Source organism: Oncorhynchus nerka, linkage group LG24 (assembly GCF_034236695.1).
Source record: "Oncorhynchus nerka isolate Pitt River linkage group LG24, Oner_Uvic_2.0, whole genome shotgun sequence".
Taxonomy (NCBI): Eukaryota; Metazoa; Chordata; class Actinopteri; order Salmoniformes; family Salmonidae; genus Oncorhynchus; species Oncorhynchus nerka.
In genome coordinates, this window is record NC_088419.1 from 87,200,741 (window position 1) to 87,224,758 (window position 24,018).

General features: G+C 44.2%; 1 protein-coding gene across 1 annotated transcript in view; it reads right to left on the reverse strand.

The window, feature by feature from the left end:
• The window catches only part of pla2g4ab (phospholipase A2, group IVAb (cytosolic, calcium-dependent)), a 57,067-nt gene that overhangs the window by 26,311 nt on the left and 6,738 nt on the right, over nt 1-24,018 (reverse strand). Inside the window, exons 3-10 of the mRNA XM_029646758.2 lie at nt 18,802-18,883; nt 17,372-17,520; nt 17,134-17,250; nt 16,698-16,735; nt 4,082-4,226; nt 2,619-2,755; nt 907-1,129; nt 704-818 (exon numbers count right to left, since the gene is read on the reverse strand). Of these exons, the coding sequence (XP_029502618.1) occupies nt 704-818; nt 907-1,129; nt 2,619-2,755; nt 4,082-4,226; nt 16,698-16,735; nt 17,134-17,250; nt 17,372-17,520; nt 18,802-18,883 (1,006 nt within the window). The remainder of the gene's footprint in view (nt 1-703; nt 819-906; nt 1,130-2,618; nt 2,756-4,081; nt 4,227-16,697; nt 16,736-17,133; nt 17,251-17,371; nt 17,521-18,801; nt 18,884-24,018) is intronic.

A 24,018-nucleotide genomic window follows, 5' to 3' on the forward strand; every position in this document is an offset into this window, starting at 1 on the left:
GGCCCAGTTTTTAGAACAGACGCCATGTTAGTGCCTTTCTTCTCCAACTACTGGTGATGTAACAATAGGACAGAACCTCCGACAGTTCCCTCTGAAATTAACCCGCTGTCAACAAGCAGAACAACATATTCAATTGATTATAATGTGTATCCAAGTCTGTACGGTGTTGTGGTGTCAACAAATAGCATACCTGCTTACACTGGACATCTTCATTGGTTTTAGAAAACTATCCGAAATAAACAGCGCAGTGTGGAAGCGTCAATTATCACGTAGCAACGGCTACGGAGGAGAAAGTGGCGCTATCGGAACGTTCAGACAGAAACCTCGTTGGCCCAACTCTCTATATATATACGACTGTGGTAAAGTAGTGATGCTACAAGGAAATGCAGTGTACGGAAATTTGAATGTGGGAGATAGGATCTCTGGTGACATATTATGCAAAACTGAATACACATACTCATTCTACTAGAGCCACACACACACACACACACACACACACACACACAGCCCAAATAGGCTCATTCAGAACTTGGACCATCCATTCAAACTACGTGACCAGCACTGCGGACACACAACCACACTACGTGCATGAACTCTTCATAGAAATGCTACGCTTTGTTGAACAACTGTGGGGAGCCTTGGAGCCACACTGGGCTTGTGGTCTACTGTAATACACACACAAAGCGCATACACACTCACTGACCTGCAAACATGAGCTCGGATACGTCCGGTTTGACGTGCAGACAGGTGAACAGAGGGAGGGGACACTGGGCCTCGTTTACCTTCTCATGCAACTCACTCAGCTTTGTGTCCATTCTCTGAAAACAGATAAACACTTTTGGAGTCAGGGCCTCTTGAAGACGGAGAGAGAGAAACAATGAAAACAGATGTATGCGGTCCTCTCACCGCAGGAATGAGTGTCTCTCCGATGAGCATGCCGAAGATGTCTGTGAAGGTGACGGGCTGTCCGTTGGCCTTCTTGCTCCACAGAGCCTGGATGTAGTTGGTGATATGCTGGGGCAATAGCAGTCTCAGAGGGTTACTGCTCACACTCTTCATCAGCTCTGCATTGATCTCCTTGGGCCCCTTAGAGGGGAACTCTGGGTGGGAGAACAGGGTTGACATGTACCTGGGGGAGAGATAGGGTGGGAGGGAGAAAGTGAGTGAGGGAGGAGGAAGATAGTGAGGGAGAGATAGAGGAGGGAGGTGTAGAGGGAGGGAGAGATGGAGGGAAAGATAGAGGGAGGGAGAGGTAGAGGAGGAAGAGGGAGGGAGGGAGGGAGAGAGAGATGGAGGGAGATAGAGAGGGAGAGATAGAGGGAGGGAGAGATAGAGGGAGGAAGAGGTAGAGGGAGGGAGAGGTAGAGGGAGGGAGAGGTAGAAGAGGAAGAGGGAGGGATAGAGGGAGGGAGAGATAGAGGAAGAGGGAGAGATAGAGGGAGGTAGAGGGAGGGAGAGGTAGAGGGAGGGAGAGAGAGGGAGAGGAAGAGGGAGAGGTAGAGGGAGGGAGAGGTAGAGGAGGAAGAGGGAGGGAGAGGTAGAGGAGGAAGAGGGAGGGAGAGAGTGAGTGAAGGTGGGAGGGAGTGAGGGAGATATGGGGAGGGAGACAGAGGGAGGGAGACAGAGGGAGGGAGATAGAGAGATAGAGGGAACATGATAAAGGGACGAGATAGGGAGGGAGACAGAGAGATAGAGAACAGAGATAAAGGGACGAGATAGGGAGGGAGACAGAGGGAGGGAGATAGAGAGAGAGGACAGAGATTAAGGGACGAGATAGGGAGGGAGACAGAGGGAGGGAGATAGAGAGAGAGATAGAGGGACAGAGATAGAGCGACAGAGATAGGGAGGGAGGGAGATAGAGAGATAGAGGGACAGAGATAAAGGGACGAGATAGGGAGGGAGACAGCGGGAGGGAGATAGAGAGATAGAGGGACAGAGATAGAGGGACGAGATAGGGAGGGAGACAGAGGGAGGGAGATAGAGAGATAGAGGGACAGAGATAGAGGGACAGAGATAGGGAGCGAGGGAGAAAAATAGTGATGCAGCAAAACAAACATGGGGATCACTACATAAAAACACTGGGTAAACATTGATACAGAGGTAGATACTGTAGGAGGAGAGGAGTGGGAGGTAGGACAGCAGTGGAAGGGAGATGTTTTATTTATTTTATTGTCAGTTAAGAACACATTCTTATTTTCAATGATGGCCTAGGAACAGTGGATTAACTGCCTTGTTCAGGGGCAGTAACCTTTCGGTTACTAGTCCATAGCTCTAACCACTAGGTTAGCTGCCGCCCCATGGAGGAGAGGAGAGGAGTGAGAGGGAGGGAGGGAGGGAGGTAGGAGTGGGAGGAGAGGAGTGGGAGGAGAGGAGTGGGAGGGAGGAGAGGAGTGAGAGGGAGGGAGGGAGGAGTGGGAGGAGAGGAATGGGAGGAGAGGAGTGAGAGGGGAGGGAGGGAGGTAGGAGTGGGAGGAGAGGAGTGGGAGTAGAGGAGTGGGAGGGAGGGAGGTAGGAGTGGGAGGAGAGGAGTGGGAGGAGAGGAATGGGAGGGAGGAGAGGAATGGGAGGGAGGGTTTGTGAAAGAGAGCATGGTATAAACAGATGAAAAGATGACTGACCATGTGGATCCAGAGAGGCCAGCGATGTAGGTGGCACAGTCCAGGACCCCAGACTCATACAGGGCCTTCATCACACCAGAGAACCCCACCATGGCCCTGAAGCCTCCCCCTGAACCCACTATGGCTATCACCGGCACCTGCACAGACAGACACATGCAGGAAGAGATAGGAATGGATTTTACAATAAAATGTATACCCTGTCATAACATGACTCCTTGAGATTCATTGCAGAACGGTCAGAAACCCCTACTTCCTTATGTTACTTCCCTCATTCTGTCTTATGATTGTTATTGTATCACTCTACTTTCCTGTGTATCTTTCCAACTCGGCACTGGCTTCTCTGATCTGGAGCCACAGTCATATCCGTAGACAATTCCAACAAATATTCAGACCACGCTGACACAACAACTGAACAGGATTCCTTGTGGTGTGTGTGAGACAGTGTATTGACTGATTGAGTCTGTAATGTACCACAGCATGTGTTTTAAAGGCAGTGTATGGTGTGTCTGAGACAGTGTGAGTTGTTGGCCTATGCCCTCTCACCCTGGCTGTGCCCCTACCCAGTCATGGCTGTGCCCCTACCCAGTCATGTGAAATCTATCGATTAGGGCCAAATTAATACATTTCAATTGACTGATTTCCTCATATGAACTGTAACACAGTAAAAAAATTGAAATTGCTGCATGTTGCATTTATATTTTTGCTCAGTATACATAGTTTTAGACGTTCTGGAGCCTGGAGTGTTTTTTTCACTCAAACCTCCCGCAGGCCAGATTGAATGGCCTCCTCTGTTCTAGACAGTAGTATTTACTAGCCCCAGTGGGAATGCAGTGTGGCAGCTCAACAGCTCATAACACTACTGTTATGTGGTGGGTTATTATCTCATCATGGCTGGTAGCTTCCGGACCATGTGAGGACACAGGCAGGCAGGAAGGGCCTACAGTAGCTGGCCAGAGGTGAGGGTACACACTACAACCAGTCACAGAAACACAGCCCAGTCCAACCAGGGGAGGAATGCAGAACTCAGAAGCTGAACAGGTCCTGAGAGCTCTCGGTCTAAGAGGAAGTCAGCGGCGACAAAGTGATCACAATACTAACAGGTCTAAATGTGTAAATGTGGTGCATGTGTATATACAGCATATAAAAAAGGGTGTTGTTTGCTAATAGCAGATCTTGTCTATGACCTTGACCACTCTGCTAAGCAATACTGCAGGGTAAGCCCACTTTCTATGGCAATATATGTTTATTTAGCCCATGTCTATTATATTGCCATGCCATTTTGGAGTGGTTACCATTCTATGATGCATTAAACCTACAATGCACCCTAATAAATGAGGTGTTACATGTCAAACACTGCATTTGAATCTAAGACCAAAATGATAAAAAATTTAAATTTAAATGACACTGTGGCTGGACGTAGGCCGCTCTTGGAGCCTGGGCCCACAGTACTCGGGCATGCCCACCTCCTGAGGGGTGCTGGGGAGGAAGCGAGGCTTCTCCATGTCTAGCAGCTTCTTGATGCCCAACGTCACCTTCTCTCTGCGGGCCTGTCTGAACAGTTTCTCCTTGTCACACAGGGCCAGGCTGAACCGCAGGTCCAAGTTAGTACTGTAGACAAAGACGCACAACAGATAAAACAATGACAGAGATATTTCACTGGATGTAGAAATATTAAAATTGCGTTGTTAAGGAGTGCAAAGGTGAATTGAATTATTGCACATGCGCATTTTACAGAGTAGGCGTTCCCTAACGGAAATATGGAGATGTTGGGGCGGCAGGTAGCCTTGTGGTTAGAGTGTTGGGCTAGTAACCGAAAGGTTGCTAGATTGAATCCCTGAGCTGACAAGGTAAAAATCTGTTGTTCTCCCCCTGTAAAAATGCAGTTAACCCACTGTTCCTATGCCATCATTGTAAATAAGAATTTGTTCTTAACTGACTTGCCTAGTTATTATATAAAGATGGAACGGGCCAATAGGAACTAAGTAGCTCTCATGCTTGGCTCTGCCCACCTCCTTGCTTGTTCTGCCCACTATGACTCATCTGTTCCCATTGGAAATGACAGGCTGTGGTCTATCTTGCTTTGGTTATAAAAAATATATATATTTGCCTTAACCCTGCATATTGGTATCATAAGACATGTTTATCAAATAAATATTTTTGAAGAATCATATCTGACAAATGGAATAATGTATTATCAATTTCGATTGTTGTTCAATTTCGAGTGCTCAGTTGAACATGTGTCACTAGGACATTATTTACAGGACACCTGGAGATTATTATCCCGAGTACAAAAGATTATTCATTTTTTTCTCAAAGCAAAAAAAGCTATTCAAGAATTGACTAAATTTATATAAAAAAAAAATGCATTCAACAATTTTCAACAATTTACTGGATAAAAAAATGTTTAGTGATATCTATCCCAGAAACCCTAGACCCACTCCAATTTGCATACCACCCAAACAGATCCACAGATGATGCAATCTCTATTGCACTCCACACTGCCCTTTCCCACCTGGACAAAAGGAACACCTATGTGAGAATGCTGTTCATTGACTACAGCTCAGCGTTCAACACCATAGTACCCTCAAAGCTCATCACCAAGTTAAGGAACCTGGGACTAAACACCTCCCTCTGCAACTGGATCCTGGACTTCCTGACAGGCCACCCCCAGGTGGCGAGGGTAGGTAGCAACACATCAGCCACGCTGATCCTCAACACTGGAGCTCCCCAGGGGTGCGTGCTCAGTCCCCTCCTGTACTCCCTGATCACCCACGACTGCATGGCCAGGCACGACTCTAACACCATCATTAAGTTTGCTGACGACACAACAGTGGTAGGCCTGATCACTGACAACAACGAGACAGCCAATAGGGAGGAGGTCAGAGACCTGGCCGGGTGGTGCCAGAATAACAACCCATCCCTCAATGTAACCAAGATTAAGGAGATGATTGTGGACTACAGGAAAAGGAGCACCGAGCACGTCCCCATTCCCATCGACGGGGCTGTAGTGGAGCAGGTTGAGAGCTTCAAATTCCTAGGTGTCCACATCAACAACAAACTAGATTGGTCCAAACACACCAAGACAGTCGTGAAGAGGGCACGACAAAGCCTATTCCCCCTCAGGAAACTATTTTTTTTAGCATGGGTCCTGAGATCCTCAAAAGGTTCTACAGGTTCTAAACTCAAATAAAGCACATGACTTAATGGCTAATAAACCTGGTAAATATCTCACAGCTCTCACAAAATGAATACATCCTAAATGAGTTATAATTTTCTAAATCTCCCCAGAGAGATACAAAAGCGGTAATTTATATTTTATAAAATTCATAGAATAAAGAAGGAAAGTTTTACATCTTCCTAAGTCTGAGGGTGGTTTTAACCTTCCAGACTTGGAATTGTATCAACTTGCTACCCAGGGCTTTTACTTCCGACATATAGTTAAATGCATTAAAGGGGAAGCATGGGAACATATTGAAGATGCTCATCCCCAGAATATTTTCCGGTATCTATTTTCAAAGGATAGAGATAAGAACATGAACAACTTCAAGAACACTATACAAATATGGAAGAAAATGAAACGTATTCTACAAGAACCAATATTACTTCCTAAAAACACAACCTTATGGAAAAATACTTGGATAGCTTTCAGAATTCACTAATAAATTGGTCCACATGGAAAACTAAAGGCATAGAAACTGTAAATGACTTGGTAACAGGAAATACATTTGTTTACATGACAGATTTAAAAAGTATTTTTTGACTGACCAACATGGAAACTGTTGTTTCAAATACTTGCAACTTAAAGTTACATATCACAAAATGTCAGAGCAACCTTGAGGGAATCTTATTTTGAGTCAGAAAATGACATTCATATGATTGGGAAGAGAACATATCCAACTGACAATCTCTTAGTATAAACATAAACTATTGGAACCAAAACTTAAAAATAACTGATGTTGGCACAAGATGGAGGGAAAGTTGGAGCATAACTAATGAAATGACAGTTAATGAAAATGTACACTAAATACAGCATAAACTAATGTATGGAATGTATTGTACAAGAGATATAATTCATAAATTCTACAGCACAACAGCAGTGTATTGTCATAAGTGTAACTCTAACAATGACTCAATAATCAATGCTTTCTCGGAATGCTATAAAGTCCGGAAGTTGTGGGAGGAGCGAGAAATTTGACTGTCAAATCAAATCAAACTTCATTTGTCACTTACAAGCGATCAGCGTGGCAGATGTGTTGCTACCTACCATCACCACCTGGGTGCGGCCCGTCATTAAGTACAGGATCCAGCTTAGTGATGAGCTTTGTGGGCACTATGGTGTGGACACTACGCTGAGCTGTAGTCAATGCACAGTATTCTGACATAGGTGTTCCTTTTGTCCAGGTGGGAAAGGGCAGTGTGGAGTGCGATTGAGATTGCATCATCTGTGGATCTGTTGTGGCAGTATTTTATTTTTTACCTTTATTTAACTAGGCAAGTGAGTTAAGAACAAATTCTTATTTTCAATGACGGCCTGGGAACAGTGGGTTAACTGCCTGTTCAGGGGCAGAACGACAGATTTGTACCTTGTCAGCTCGGGGATTTGAACTTGCAACCTTTCGGTTACTAGTCCAACGCTCTAACCACTAGGCTACCCTGCCGCTGAATTGGAGTGGGTCTAGGGTATCCGGGATGATGCTGTTGATGTGAGCCATGACCAGCCTTTCAAAGCACTTCATTAATCATTTAGGCAGGTTACCTTCGCTTCCTTTGGGCACAGGGACTATTGTGGTCTGCTTGAAACATGTAGGTATTACAGACTTGGTCAGGGAGAGGTTGAAAATGTCAGTGAAGACACTTGTCAGTTGGTCCGCGCATGCTTTGAGTACACGTCCTGGTAATACGTCTGACCCCGCGGCTTTGTGAATGTTGAACTGTTTAAAGGTCTTGCTCACATCGGCTACCGAGAGCGTTATCACATAGTTGTTCGGAACAGCTGGTGCTCTCATGCATGTTTCAGTGCTGCTTGCCTCAAAGCGAGCATAAAAGGCATTTAGCTCGTCTGGTAGGCTCGCGTCACTGGGCAGCTCGCGGCTGGGTTTCCCTTTGTAGTCGGTAATCATTTTCAAGCCCTGCCACATCCGACGAGAGTTAGAGCCGGTGTAGTAGGATTCAATCTTAATCCTGTATTGATGCTTTGCCTGTTTAATGGTTTGTCTGAGGGCGTAGCGGGATTTCTTATAAGCGTCCGGACTAGTGTCCTGCTCATTGAAAGAGGCAGCTATAGCCTTTAGCTCGATGCGGATGTTTCCTACTGGTAGAAATGAGGTAAAACGGATTTAAGTTTGCCTGCATGAAAGTCCTTGGCCACTTGGAGCGCCACTTCCGGATGAGCATTTTCTTGTTTGCTTATGGCCTTATACAGCTCATGAGTGCGGTCTTAGTGGCAGTATCAGTTTGTGGTGGTAAATAGATGACTAGAAATAATATAGATGAGAACTCTCTTGGTAGATAGTGTGGTCTCCAGCTTATCATAAGGTACTCTACTTCAGGTGAGCAATACCATGAAATGTCTTTAATATTAGACATTAAGCATCAGCTGTTATTGACAAATAGACACACATCCCCGCCCCTCGTCTTACCAGACATAGCTTCCTTGTCCTGCCAATGCATGGAAAATCCTGCCAGCTCTATATTATCCGCGTTGTCGTTCAGCCACGACTCGGTGAAACATAAGATATTACAGATTTTATTTCCCGTTGGTAGGATAGTCTTGATCATAGATCATCCATTTTGTTTTCCAATGATTGCACGTTCGCCAATAGTATGGATGGTAGTGGAGGTTTACTCACTCGCCCACAAATTCTCAGAAGGCAGCGCGACCTCTGCCCCTTTTTTCTCTGTCTTTTCTTCACGCAAATGACAGGGATTTGGGCCTGTTCCCGAGAAAGCAGTATATCCTTTGCGTTGGACTCGTTGAAGAAAAATCCAGGCGGGTGTTAAGAAGAGTGGTTTGGCGGGTTATGTTTCAGAGGACGCATGACTCAATCTTCGCCTCCTGAGCCCGATAGGGAGTTGCAGCGATGAGACAAGATTGACATTTGGGAGAAAAAGTGGGTAAAATACAAAACAAAATACAAAAAAATCAAATCAAATAAAAAAAGGAAAAAGGCCTGTTTATGGGGTCAGAGATTTTCAGATGTGTGCTGTTGAGTGAAATGCAGTAAGATTAGTTTAGGAGACCTACAGTAATAACCTTAAACAAAAGCGCACAAAACAAATCAAATCAAATCAAATTGTATTTGTCACATACACATGGTTAGCAGATGTTAATGCGAGTGTAGCGAAATGCTTGTGCTTCTAGTTCCGACAATGCAGTGATAACCAACAAGTAATCTAACTAACAATTCTAAAACTACTGTCTTATACACAGTGTAAGGGGATAAAGAATATGTACATAAGGATATATGAGTGAGTGATGGTACAGAGCAGCATACAGTAGATGGTATCGAGTACAGTATATACATATGAGATGAGTATGTAGACAAAGTAAACAAAGTGGCATAGTTAAAGTGGCTAGTGATACATGTATTACATAAGGATGCAGTCGATGATGTAGAGTACAGTATATACGTATGCATATGAGATGAATAATGTAGGGTAAGTAACATTATATAAGGTAGCATTGTTTAAAGTGGCTAGTGATATATTTACATCATTTCCCATCAATTCCCATTATTAAAGTGGCTGGAGTTGGGTCAGTGTCAATGACAGTGTGTTGGCAGCAGCCACTCAATGGTGGCTGTTTAACAGTCTGATAGCCTTGAGATAGAAGCTGTTTTTCAGTCTCTCAGTCCCAGCTTTGATGCACCTGTACTGACCTCGCCTTCTGGATGATAGCGGGGTGAACAGGCAGTGGTTCGGGTGGTTGATGTCCTTGATGATCTTTATGGCCTTCCTGTAACATCGGGTGGTGTAGGTGTCCTGGAGGGCAGGTAGTTTGCCCCCGGTGATGCGTTGTGCAGACCTCACTACCCTCTGGAGAGCCTTACGGTTGAGGGCGGAGCAGTTGCCGTACCAGGCGGTGATACAGCCCGCCAGGATGCTCTCGATTGTGCATCTGTAGAAGTTTGTGAGTGCTTTTGGTGACAAGCCGAATTTCTTCAGCCTCCTGAGGTTGAAGAGGCGCTGCTGCGCCTTCTTCACGACGCTGTCAGTGTGAGTGAACCAATTCAGTTTGTCTGTGATGTGTATGCCGAGGAACTTAAAACTTGCTACCCTCTCCACTACTGTTCCATCGATGTGGATAGGGGGGTGTTCCCTCTGCTGTTTCCTGAAGTCCACAATCATCTCCTTAGTTTTGTTGACGTTGAGTGTGAGGTTATTTTCCTGACACCACACTCCGAGGGCCCTCACCTCCTCCCTGTAGGCCGTCTCGTCGTTGTTGGTAATCAAGCCTACCACTGTTGTGTCGTCCGCAAACTTGATGATTGAGTTGGAGGCGTGCGTGGCCACGCAGTCGTGGGTGAACAGGGAGTACAGGAGAGGGCTCAGAACGCACCCTTGTGGGGCCCCGTGTTGAGGATCAGCGGGGAGGAGATGTTGTTGCCTACCCTCACCACCTGGGGCGGCCCAACAGGAAGTCCAGTACCCAATTGCACAGGGGCGGGGTCGAGACCCAGGGTCTCGAGCTTGATGACGAGCTTGGAGGGTACTATGGTGTTGAATGCCGAGCTGTAGTCAATGAACAGCATTCTCACATAGGTATTCCTCTTGTCCAGGTGGGTTAGGGCAGTGTGCAGTGTGGTTGAGATTGCATCGTCTGTGGACCTATTTGGGCGGTAAGCAAATTGGAGTGGGTCTAGGGTGTCAGGTAGGGTGGAGGTGATATGGTCCTTGACTAGTCTCTCAAAGCACTTCATGATGACGGAAGTGAGTGCTACGGGCGGTAGTCGTTTAGCTCAGTTACCTTAGCTTTCTTGGGAACAGGAACAATGGTGGCCCTCTTGAAGCATGTGGGAACAGCAGACTGGTATAGGGATTGATTGAATATGTCCGTAAACACACCGGCCAGCTGGTCTACGCATGCTCTGAGGGCGCGGCTGGGGATGCCGTCTGGGCCTGCAGCCTTGCGAGGGTTAACACGTTTAAATGTCTTACTCACCTCGGCTGCAGTGAAGGAGAGACCGCATGTTTTCGTTGCAGGCCGTGTCAGTGGCACTGTATTGTCCTCAAAGCGGGCAAAAAAGTTATTTAGTCTGCCTGGGAGCAAGACATCCTGGTCCGTGACTGGGCTGGGTTTCTTCTTGTAGTCCGTGATTGACTGTAGACCCTTCCACATGCCTCTTGTGTCTGAGCCGTTGAATTGAGATTCTACTTTGTCTCTGTACTGACGCTTAGCTTGTTTAATAGCCTTGCGGAGGGAATAGCTGCACTGTTTGTATTCGGTCATGTTGCCAGACACCTTGCCCTGATTAAAAGCAGTGGTTCGCGCTTTCAGTTTCACGCGAATGCTGCCATCAATCCACGGTTTCTGGTTAGGGAATGTTTTTATCGTTGCTATGGGAACGACATCTTCAACGCACGTTCTAATGAACTCGCACACCGAATCAGCGTATTCGTCAATATTTTTATCTGACGCAATACGAAACATGTCCCAGTCCACGTGATGGAAGCAGTCTTGGAGTGTGGAGTCAGCTTGGTCTGACCAGCGTTGGACAGACCTCAGCGTAGGAGCCTCTTGTTTAAGTTTCTGCCTGTAGGCAGGGATCAACAAAATGGAGTCGTGGTCAGCTTTTCCGAAAGGGGGGCGGGGCAGGGCCTTATATGCGTCGCGGAAGTTAGAGTAACAATGATCCAAGGTTTTACCACCCCTGGTTGCGCAATCGATATGCTGATAAAATTTAGGGAGTCTTGTTTTCAGATTAGCTTTGTTAAAATCCCCAGCTACAATGAATGCAGCCTCCGGATAAATGGTTTCCAGTTTGCAAAGAGTTAAATAAAGTTTGTTCAGAGCCATCGATGTGTCTGCTTGGGGGGGGATATATACGGCTGTGATTATAATCGAAGAGAATTCTCTTGGAAGATAATGCGGTCTACATTTGATTGTGAGGAATTCTAAATCAGGTGAACAGAAGGATTTGAGTTCCTGTATGTTTCCTTCATCACACCATGTCTCGTTAGTCATGAGGCATACGCCCCCGCCGCTCTTCTTACCAGTTGAAACAATGACTGGTAAATGACCAGCTCAGTTAATCCCTACCATCCCTACCATTGTGACAATGAGTTGTCATAATTCTGCATCAAATGTACATGATCTTAGGAGCATTGGCAAACACAATGTAAGTAATTTAATTTACGTACCCCTAATTGCACCAAATACATATGTTTGTCCTACAGCTATTGTAAGCAGTAATCATGAGCCTATAAACCAGAGTTACACTGTTGGCACTGAGGCGGTGTGCAATAGTAGGAAGACCACTTTATGCAGCTCACACTGCAGCTCCAATGTAAATAACATGAGTAAGTCTGAATCTGATAAGCTTCCCAGTAAAGCAATAAAAACAATCAAGCAACCCAGAAAAGTGCTAACAATATCCCATATTAACATATGTAGCCTAAGAAACAAGGTCCATGAAGTCAATAACTTGCTTATAACAGATGACATTCATTTTCTGACTATCTCTGAAACTCACTTAGATAATACCTTTGAGGATACAGTGGTAGCAATACATGGTTATAACATCTGAGGTCTATGAGGTCTATATTCAGAACCACATTCTTGTAAAGCTTAGAGACGATCTAATGTTAAATACTGTTGAATTAATATGACTACAGGTTCATCTGCCTCACCTAAAGCCCATTCTTGTGGGAAGCTGCCATAGACCACCAAGTGTTAACAGTCAGTATCTGGATAACGTGTGTGAAATGCTTGATAATGTATGTGATATCAACAGAGAAGTATATTTTCTGGGTGATTTAAATATTGACTGGCTATCATCAAGCTGCCCACTCAGGAAAAAACTTCAAACTGTAACCAGTGCCTGCAACCTGGATCAGGTTGAAATTAAGAAATCATGTAACTAAATAAAAATAAAAATAAACTACACTATGAAACAAAGATAAATTATATAAAGAATGATAGTAAAAAGCCTTTGGGGCACCTTATATGAAATTTTGGGGAAAAAAGACAACTCGGCTCCTTCATTCATTGAATCAGATGGCTCATTCATCACAAAGCCCACTGATATTGAAACCTACTTTAATTACTTTTTAATTGACGAGATAAGCAAACTTAGGGATGACATGCAAAGTAGTAAACTTCTGGAAAAAATTGTGTTTGACCAGATACAACACTATTTCACAGTTAACAAACTGACAACAGATTTTCAGCATGCTTATGGGGAAGGTCACTCAACAAGCACAGCACTTGCACAAATGACTGATGATTGGCTGAGAGAAATTGATGATACAATGATTGTGGGGGCTGTCTTGTTAGACTTCAGTGCAGCTTTTAACATTATCGATCATAGTCTGCTACTGGAAAAATGTATGTGTTATGGCTTTACACCCCCTGATATAATGTGGATAAAGAGTTACCTGTCTAACAGATCACAGAGGATGATATTTAATGGAAGCCTCTCAAATATAATCCAGATAAAATTAGGAATTCGCCAGGGTAGCTGTCTAGGCCCCTTGCTTTTTTCTATTTTTACTAACGACATGCCACTGACTGAATAAAGCCAGAGTGTTTATGTATGTGGATGACTCAACACTATACACATCAGCTACTACAGTTACTGAAATGACTGCAACACTCAACACTATACACATCAGCTACTACAGTTACTGAAATGACTGCAACACTCAACACTATACACATCAGCTACTACAGCGACTGAAATGACTGCAACACTCAACACTATACACTTCAGCTACTACAGCGACTGAAATGACTGCAACACTCAACACTACACACATCAGCTACTACAGTTACTGAAATGACTGCAACACTCAACACCATACACTTCAGCTACTACAGTTACTGAAATGACTGCAACACTCAACAAAGAGCTGCAGTTAGCTTCAGAGTGGGTGGCAAGGAATAAGTCAGCCCTAAATATTTCTAAAACTAAAAGCATTGTATTTGGATCAAAACACTCACTAAACCCTAAACCTCAACTACAACTTGTAATAAATAATGTGGAAATTGAGCAAGTTGAGATGACTAAACTGCTTGGAGTAACCCTGGATTATAAACTGTCATGGTCAAAACTATTGATGCAGTAGTAGCTAAGATGGGGAGAAGTTTGTCTATAATAAAGCGATGCTCCGCCTTCTTAACAACACTATCAACAAGGCAGGTCCTACAGGCCCTAGTTTTGTCACACCTTGACTACTGTTCAGTCGTGTGGTTAGGTGCCACAAAAAAGGACTAAGGAAAATTGCAATTGTTTCAGAACAGGACAGCACGGCTGGCCCTTGGATGTACACAGAGAGCAAACATTAATAATATGCATGTCAATCTCTCCTGGCTGAAAGTGGAAGAGAGATTGACTTCATCACTACTTTTATTTATGAGTATTGACATGTTGAATGCACCGAGCTGTCTGTCTAAACTACTGGCACACAGCTCGGACACCCATGCATACCCCACAAGACATGCCACAAGAGGTCTCTTCACAGTCCCCAAGTCCAGAACAGACTATGGGAGGCACACAGTACTACATAGAACCATGACGACATGGAACTCTATTCCACATCAAGTAACTGACGCAAAGCAGTAAAATTAGAATTTTAAATTTAAAAAACAGATAATAAAACACCAGCGGGGACTGTGAAGCAACACAAACAGGCACAGGCACATGGATACACAGACAGACACACACAGGCACAGACACATGGATACACAGACAGACACACACAGACACAGACACATGGATACACAGACAGACACACACAGACACAGACACATGGATACACAGACAGACACACAGGCACAGACACATGGATACACAGACAGACACACACAGACACAGACACATGGATACACAGACAGACACACACAGGCACAGACACATGGATACACAGACAGACACACACAGGCACAGACACATGGATACACAGACAGACACACACAGGCACAGACACATGGATACACAGACAGACACACACAGACACAGACACATGGATACACAGACAGACACACACAGACACAGACACATGGATACACAGACAGACACACACAGGCACAGACACATGGATACACAGACAGACACACACAGACACAGACACATGGATACACAGACAGACACACACAGGCACAGACACATGGATACACAGACAGACACACACAGACACAGACACATGGATACACAGACAGACACACACAGACACAGACACATGGATACACAGACAGACACACACAGACACAGACACATGGATACACAGACAGACACACACAGACACAGACACATGGATACACAGACAGACACACACAGACACAGACACATGGATACACAGACAGACACACACAGGCACAGACACATGGATACACAGACAGACACACACAGACACAGACACATGGATACACAGACAGACACACACAGACACAGACACATGGATACACAGACAGACACACACAGACACAGACACATGGATACACAGACCGACACACACAGACACATGGATACACAGACAGACACACACAGACACAGACACATGGATACACAGACCGACACACACAGACACATGGATACACAGACCGACACACACAGACACATGGATACACAGACAGACACACACAGACACAGACACATGGATACACAGACCGACACACACAGACACATGGATACACAGACAGACACACACAGACACAGACACATGGATACACAGACAGACACACACAGACACATGGATACACAGACAGACACACACAGACACAGACACATGGATACACAGACAGACACACACAGACACATGGATACACAGACAGACACACACAGACACAGACACATGGATACACAGACAGACACACACAGACACATGGATACACAGACAGACACACACAGACACATGGATACACAGACAGACACACACAGACACATGGATACAAAGACAGACACACACAGACACAGACACAGACAGACACATGGATACACAGACCGACACACACAGACACAGACAGACACACACACACACACACACACACACACACACACACACACGATAACATACGCACTATACATACACATGGATTTAGTACTGTAGATATGGGGTAGTGGTGGAGTAGGGGCCCGAGGGCACACAGTGTGTTGTGAAATCTGTGAATGTGTTGTAATGTTTTTACAATTGTATAAACTGCCTTAATTTTGCTGGACCCCAGGAAGAGTAGCTGCTGCTTTGGAAGCATCCATAATAAATACAAATACAGTTGTGTAATTACATATGAACAACAGCTTTAAAACATCAAATATTTTCCCATATGGAAACAGACACGTAGTAGACCTCTTGGTCAGCAATGGTGATTGATTTTATGTACTGTGGGTTACTATGTACGCATGACTGTAAGTCACTTTGAATAAAAGCCTCGCTCCAAGATGGTCTGGTCTGAGACAGACCTACTGAGACAAACACACCCACGACCTCTGACGTCCTACCTCCAAAACATGCCAAACATATCCTCCCCGTCATCTGAAGCAAAAGCCCTTTGTGATGCAACAGTACAGTAAATCTAAGCCATGTGTTTCCTGAAAACAGTTACAGTCTTTAAAAGTAGAAAGAAATGTACTTATCACTCTGGTGTGGGTTAAATAGCTTGACGTGAATTCCTGTGTTTTGCTGAGTCTAAAGTACTGTTCCACCCAGTGCTACAGTTTTAAGGGTTATTATCTGGCTGTGTGCTTATTTTTGTACATGGAGAGAGAGATAGATGCCAAAAAAGCAATTTGAATTTGAGAGAGAGAGAGGCCTTCAGGTGAACCAGAGAAGCCACAGTGTTTAAGATAGCATCTGTAAACCAGACAGGCTTCCTGACAGACAGACACGTGGAGAGGAATGGAGAAATAATGAAAATGTACCTACCAGACCTCCAGAGCCATCTCTAAGTACACATTGGTTGCCTGTAAAAACAACACAAAGATGCTGTGGTTATTGTAGAAAAGAAAAAATTGATTAATATGTCAACTGCAAAACACCCTGGGATAGAATACAACATCCACAAGCAGAAGGAGGAGGGATGAGAGGAGGAGAGAAGGGGGAGAGATGCAGGTGGGTGGGCTACAGTAATGAAGAGGGGGGAGTGAATAGATAGAGGGAAACAAAGAAAAGAGAGGGATATTCAGGAAGAAAAAAAAGATGAGAAGAGAGGAAAAACTCTCATGGATAAGTCATCACTCAACAGACAACTACAGTCTGGTGAGAGCGAATGTATTTCAGACACACTTTCCGCTGTAGGTTAATGTAGTTACTACAGATATATATATATATATATATATATACAGAGAGAGAGAGAGCTTACTTTGCCGATAAGAAAAGGCACCATCTCCGTCTGACCAGTTTTCAACATTTTGGAGATGTTGTACGACGCAGTCCCAAGTTTCTCATCCATCACGTAATTGGCATCCATTAACGTTATCTGATTGAGTGGTAAAGCACCAACAGACAAGCTTCAGGTAACCATTGTACTGTAGTGGACTGGGCCTGACATAAAATGAGTTACATTTGACTGTTTTGATTTTATTAGACTTTTTGTTCACCTCTAGAAAGTTCTCCTGGTTTGGGTCTAGTATGAAGCCAAAGGTTTCGTTCCATTCAGGGTTGATGTCGTTGTCTATGTGGCGCGTTCGTTTCCTGCTCTCGGGGGAAGTTGGGATGAACAGCTCCACATAGGGGTCAGGAGTGTCCACTGCAGACACAAACACACAAATGTATGTGTTATACATACAGTACATGAGAAATGGACTACAGGAAACAAAGGACCGAGAACGCCCCCATCCACATAGACAGGGCTGTAGTGGACAGGTCGAGAGCTTCAAGTTCCTCAGTGTCCACATCACTAAGGAATTGTCATGGTCCACACACACAAACACAGTCATGAAGAGGGCACGACAATGCTTCTTGTGATTTGATTTGGCATGGACCCTCAGATCCTCAAAAAGTTCTTCAGCTGCACCCATGAGAGCCTCTTGACTGGCTGCATCACCCCTTGGTATGACAACTGTTTGGCATCTGACCGCAAGACGCTACAGAGGGTAGTGCGTACGGCCCAGTACAGCCCTGGGGCCAAGCTCCCTGCTATCCAGGACCTTTATACCAGGCGGTGTCAGAGGAAGGGCCTAAAAATTGTCAAAGACTACAGCCACCCAAGTCATAGACTGTTCTCTCTGCTACTACATGTACCAAGTCTGGAGCCAACAGGACCCTGACCAACTTCTAAGACTGCTAAACAATTAGTTAAATAGTTTACTAAAAGCTACCCGGACTATCTGCATTGACCCTCTTTTGACTCATCACATACACTGCTTCTACTGTCCTGTTGCCTAGTCACTTTATCTCTACCTATATTTACATATCTACCTCAATTACCTCGTACTGCTGCACATCAACTCAGTACTGGTTCCCCATATATATTTATTTTTTATTTAACCTTTATTTGTGCACCACCCTATGGGACTCCCAATCACGGCTAGATGTGATACAGCCTGGATTTGAACCAGGAACTGTAGTGACACCTCTTGGACTGAGATGCAGTGCCTCAGACCGCTGTGCCACTCGTGAGCAACGGTCTATAGGCAAGTTATCATTACTCATTACATATTTATTCCTTGTATAGTTAGTTTTCTCTGCATTGTTGGGAAGAGCCCATAAGTGCGCATTTCAGTGATACTTTACACCTGTTGTTTACCAAGCATGGGATAAATAACATTACATTTGATTGATTTGATTTACATACAAGCAAACATATTAATGTGATAGAAACATGCATAGCAACAAATAGGTGACACTATAGTGTTATGACTTTAATAATATTGCTATTACTTGGCGGCATTACATTTCATGACACAACATAAAATCTTAGTTTTTACAGAAATGACAACTCTCTGTGGTGTGTTTTTATGTTGGCGAATTTGTGATCGTTAACATGTGAACTAGGAGCATGTAGAATAACAGGTGTTGTCAGACTCACACAGGTCACCCAGTGCTCCCTTGGTGACATTCTCAGCTCGCACCACCGTCACTCTGAACTTGTGAGAGAACTGCTGCTCCACCTGCACAGAAACACCACACAACACATAACAGAGAGTCTGTGAGCCAGGACACACTCCTCACACAAACACAAATCTATCACACTTGAACTCCAACATAGAACTACTTAGGTACATTGTTTTTTTGTTTTTTTTACCTTTATTTAACCAGGTAGGCAAGTTGAGAACAAGTTCTCATTTACAATTGCGACATGGCCAAGATAAAGCATAGCAGTTCGACACATACAACAACACAGAGTTACACATGGAGTAAAACAAACATACAGTCAATAATACAGTAGAAAAATAAGTCTATATACGATGTGAGAAAATGAGGTGAGATAAGGAAGGTAAAGGCAAAAACAAAAAAAAGGCCTTGGTGGCGAAGTAAATACAATATAGCAAGTAAAACACTGGAATGGTAGATTTGCAGTGGAAGAATGTGCAAAGTAGAGATAGAAATGATGGGGTGCAAAGGAGCAAAATAAATAAATAAATACATACAATAGGGGAAGAGGTAGCTGTTTGGGATAAATTATAGATGGGCTATGTACAGGTGAAGTAATCTGTGAGCTGCTCTGACAGCTGGTGCATAAATCTTGTTGAGGATAGGGGGCAGTATTTTCACTTTGGATGAATTGCGTGCCCATAGTGAACTGCATCCTACTCTGTCCTAGATTGCTAATATATGCATATTATTATTACTATTGGATGGAAAACACTCTGAAGTTTCTAAAACTGTTTGAATTATGTCTGTGAGTATAACAGAACTCATAGGGCAGGCAATCTTCCAAACAAAAAGTGAAATTCTGAATGTGGGTCAACTTTGACATCATCGCCCCTTCCTTTCCCAACAAGATATGGTAGCACTTCCTACGCCTTCCACTAGATGTCCTCATTCAGTAGAACGTGGAATGGAGCTTTTGGTGTGAACTTTGACCGAATGGGAGGGGAAATAGTCACAGTCTTGGCAGAATGCAATTTCCCTGTGGCGCATTTCTCTGTGGGTGCCACCGTCGTTCCATTTGGCTGCAGCTGAAAACATATCCGGTTGGAACGTTATTGGATATATATGAAAATAACATCCTGAAGATTGATTCTCTACTTAGTTTGACCAGTTTATTCGACCTGGAATATATCTTTTTGAAGTTTTCGTGCGAGTTGTCCTGGACCAGTCAGTCAGTTTTTGGGCACGTGAGCTGAAAGTGCTAGCAAATGCAGCTAATTGAACAATAGTATTGGACATTATGGAACAAAACAACGATTTATTGTGGAACTAGGACTCCTTGCACGGCATTCTGATGAAAGATCATCAAAGGTAAGGGAATATTTATATTTCGTATTTCTGTTGACTCCAACATGGCGGAGAAATAGTTTTACGTCTGAGCGCCGTCTCAGATTTTTGCATGGTAGGCTTTTTCTGTAACGTTTTTAAAAAATCTGACACAGCGGTTGCATTAAGAACCAGTGTATCTTTAATTATATGTAGAACATATATCTTTAGTCAAAGTTTATGATGACTATTTATGTTATCTGGCGTAGCTTTCTATAATTCCTCCGTATATTTTGGAGGCATTTCTGAACATGGCGTCAATGATTTGTGGATATAAATATGCATATTATCGAACAAAACATAAATGTATTGTGTAACATGTCATATGAGTGTCATCTGATGAAGATTTTCAAAAGTTTAGTGATTCATTTTATCTCTAATCCTGCTTTTGTGACTCTATCTTTGGCTGGAAAAAATGGCTACGTTTTTCCTTTGATTTGGTGGTGGTCTAACATAAATATATGTTGTTTTCGCTGTAAAACATTTTATAAATCGGACATGATGGGTAGATGAACAAGATGTTTATCTTTCATTTGAGGTATTGGACTTGTTAATGTGTGAAAGTTAAATATTTCTAAAGAATATTTTTGAATTCCCTGCGCCACCTTTTCCGCTGAATGGGGGGTAGAGTTCCCCTCGGGGATCGCCTTGCCATAACAGCTAGTGAGGGAGATAAGTGTTTCTAGTTTCAGAGATTTTTGTAGATCGTTCCAGTCATTGGCAGCAGAGAACTGGAAGGAGAGGCGGACAAAGGAAGAATTGGTTTTGGTGGTGACCAGAGATATATACCTGCTGGAGCGCGTGCTACAGGTGGGTGCTGCTACGGTGACCAGCGAGCTGAGATAAGGGGGGACTTTACCTAGCAGGGTCTTGTAGATGACCTGGAGGCAGTGGGTTTGGCGACTAGTATGAAGTGAGGGCCAGCCAACAAGAGCGTACAGGTCGCAGTGGTGGGTAGCATATGGGGCTTTGGTGACAAAACGGATGGCACTGTGATAGACTGCATCCAATTCATTGAGTAGGGTATTGGAGGCTATTTTGTAAATGACACCGCCGAAGTCGAGGATCGGTAGGATGGTCAGTTTTACAAGGGTATGTTTGGCAGCATGAGTGAAGGATGCTTTGTTGCGAAACAGGAAGCCAATTCTAGATTTAACTTTGGATTGGAGATGTTTGATGTGAGTCTGGAAGGAGAGTTTACAGTCTAACCAGACACCTAGTTATTTGTAGTTGTCCACATATTCAGTCACAAGTCAGAACCGTCCAGAGTAGTGATGTTGGACGGGCGAGCAGGTGCAGGCAGCGATCGGTTGAAGAACATGCATTTAGTTTTACTTGTATTTAAGAGCAATTGGAGGCCACGGAAGGAGAGTTGTATGGCATTGAAGCTCGTCTGGAGGGTTGGACACACAGTGTCCAAAGAAGGGCCAGAAGTATACAGAATGGTGTCGTCTGCGTATAGGTGGATCAGAGACTCACCAGCAGCAAGAGCGACATCATTGATGTATACAGAGAAGAGAGTCGGTCCAAGAATTGAACCCTGTGGCACCCCCATAGAGACTGCCAGAGGCCAGGACAACAGGCTCTCCGATTTGACACACTGAACTCTATCAGAGAAGTAGTTGGTGAACCAGGCGAGGCAATCATTTGAGAAACCAAGGCTATCGAATCTGCCGATGAGGATGAGGTGATTGACAGAGTCGAATGCCTTGGCCAGGTCAATGAATACGGCTGCACAGAATTGTTTCTTATCGATGGCGGTTAAGATATCGTTTAGGACGTTGAGCGTGGCTGAGGTGCACCCATGACCAGCTCTGAAAACAGATTACATAGCGGAGAAGGTGCGGTGGGATTCGAAATGGTCGGTAATCTGTTTGTTGACTTGGCTTTCGAAGACCTTAGAAAGGCAGGGTAGGATAGATATAGGTCTGTAACAGTTTGGGTCAAGAGTGTCCCCCCCTTTGAAGAGGGGGATGACCGCAGCTGCTTTCCAATCTTTGGGAATCTCAGACGACACAAAAGAGAGGTTGAACAGGCTAGTAATAGGGGTTGCAACAATTTCGGCAGTTAATTTTAGAAAGAAAGGGTCCAGATGGTCTAGCCCGGCTGATTTGTAGGGGTCCACATTTTGCAGCTCTTTCAGAGCATCAGCTGACTGGATTTGGGAGAAGGAGAAATGGGGAAGGCTTGGGCGAGTTGCTGTGGGGGTGCAGTGCTGTTGACCGGGGTAGCCAGGTGAAAAGCATGGCCAGCTGTAGAAAAATGCTTATTGAAATTCTTAATTACAGTGGATTTATCGGTAGTGACAGTGTTTCCTATCCTCAGTGCAGTGGGCAGCTGGGAGGAGGTGTTCTTATTCTCCATGGACTTTACAGTGTCCCAGAACTTTTTTGAGTTTGTGTTGCAGGAAGCAAATTTCTGCTTGAAAAAGCTAACTGCCTGTGTATATTGGTTTCTAGCTTCCCTGAAAAGTTGCATATCACGGGGGCTGTCCGATGCTAATGCAGAACGCCATAGGATGTTTTTGTGTTGGTTAAGGGCAGTCAGGTCTGGAGAGAACCAAGGGCTATATCTGTTCACATATGGTGTCCAGAGCACTGCTGGGGGCAGAGGGTGGTCTTTTTGCAGGTGGCAACGGAGAGAGACTTGTTTTTAGAGAGGTGGATTTTTAAAAGTTCAAATTGTTTGGGTACAGACCTGGATACAATTTCTGTGTACAATTTCAACAGTGATTTGTGTCCAAACCTGGGCTGATGATGATAACCTGTGTCTTGTGAGTCCTATCCTTCTCTTACTGTTTTTATTTCACCTTTATTTAACCAGGTCGGCCAGTTAAGAACAAGTTGTCATTTACAACTGCGACCTGGCTAAGATAAAGCATAGCAGTGCGACAAAAAACAACAACATAGAGTTACACATAAACAAACTCGTCAAATAACACAAAAGAAAAGAAAAATAGAAAGATCTACATACAGTGTGAGCAAATGTAGAAGAGTAGGGAGGAAAGGCAATAAATAGGCCATAGAGGTGAAATAATTACAATTTAGCATTAATACTGGAGAGATAGATGTGCAGATGATGATGTGCAAGTAGAGATACTGGGGTGCAAAAGAGCAAGAGGGTAAATAACAATATGGGGATGAGGTAGTCGGGGGTGTTATTTACAGATTGGCTGTGTACAGGTACTGTGAAAGACAATCAGATCCCGTACTCCTACTATGGGGCAGACAACTGTAGTTTTGTTGCTTTCTTTTTCTTTTTAGGTCATTTGTAAACAGAAGGTATGATGATGTCATGTTGTCTTATCACCATTCCCCTGGAAGTGAACCTGCAGATCTGCTAGTCTCCACTACAGCATAGCAGTGATGAGTGAGGCTTCGCAGCAGGCATAGACCTTCAATAGGAACTGAGCAGCCAACGGGGCTACAGTGGAATATCTCCATGTCAAGACAACAAGGCACATTTGTAGTGGGGTAATATTTGATATGTGTATATTATATTTACCTCACATGCGACCCGTGATAAGAATAAGACTATGCAATTAGCCTATTCAAATGTTTACTTGACTCCTTAAAGATAATTAAAATATGCAAGAGACTATTCCCCCTCAGGAGACAGAAAAGATTTGGCATGGGTTCCCAGATCCTCCAAAAGTTCTACAGCTGCACCATCGAGAGCATCCTGACTGGTTGCATCACTGCCTGGTATGACAACTGCTCGGCATCTGACCATAAGGTGCTACAGAGGGTAGTGCGTGCAGCCCAGTACATCACTGCCAACCAGGACCTCTATACTAGGCGGTGTCAGAGAAAGGCCACGAAAAATT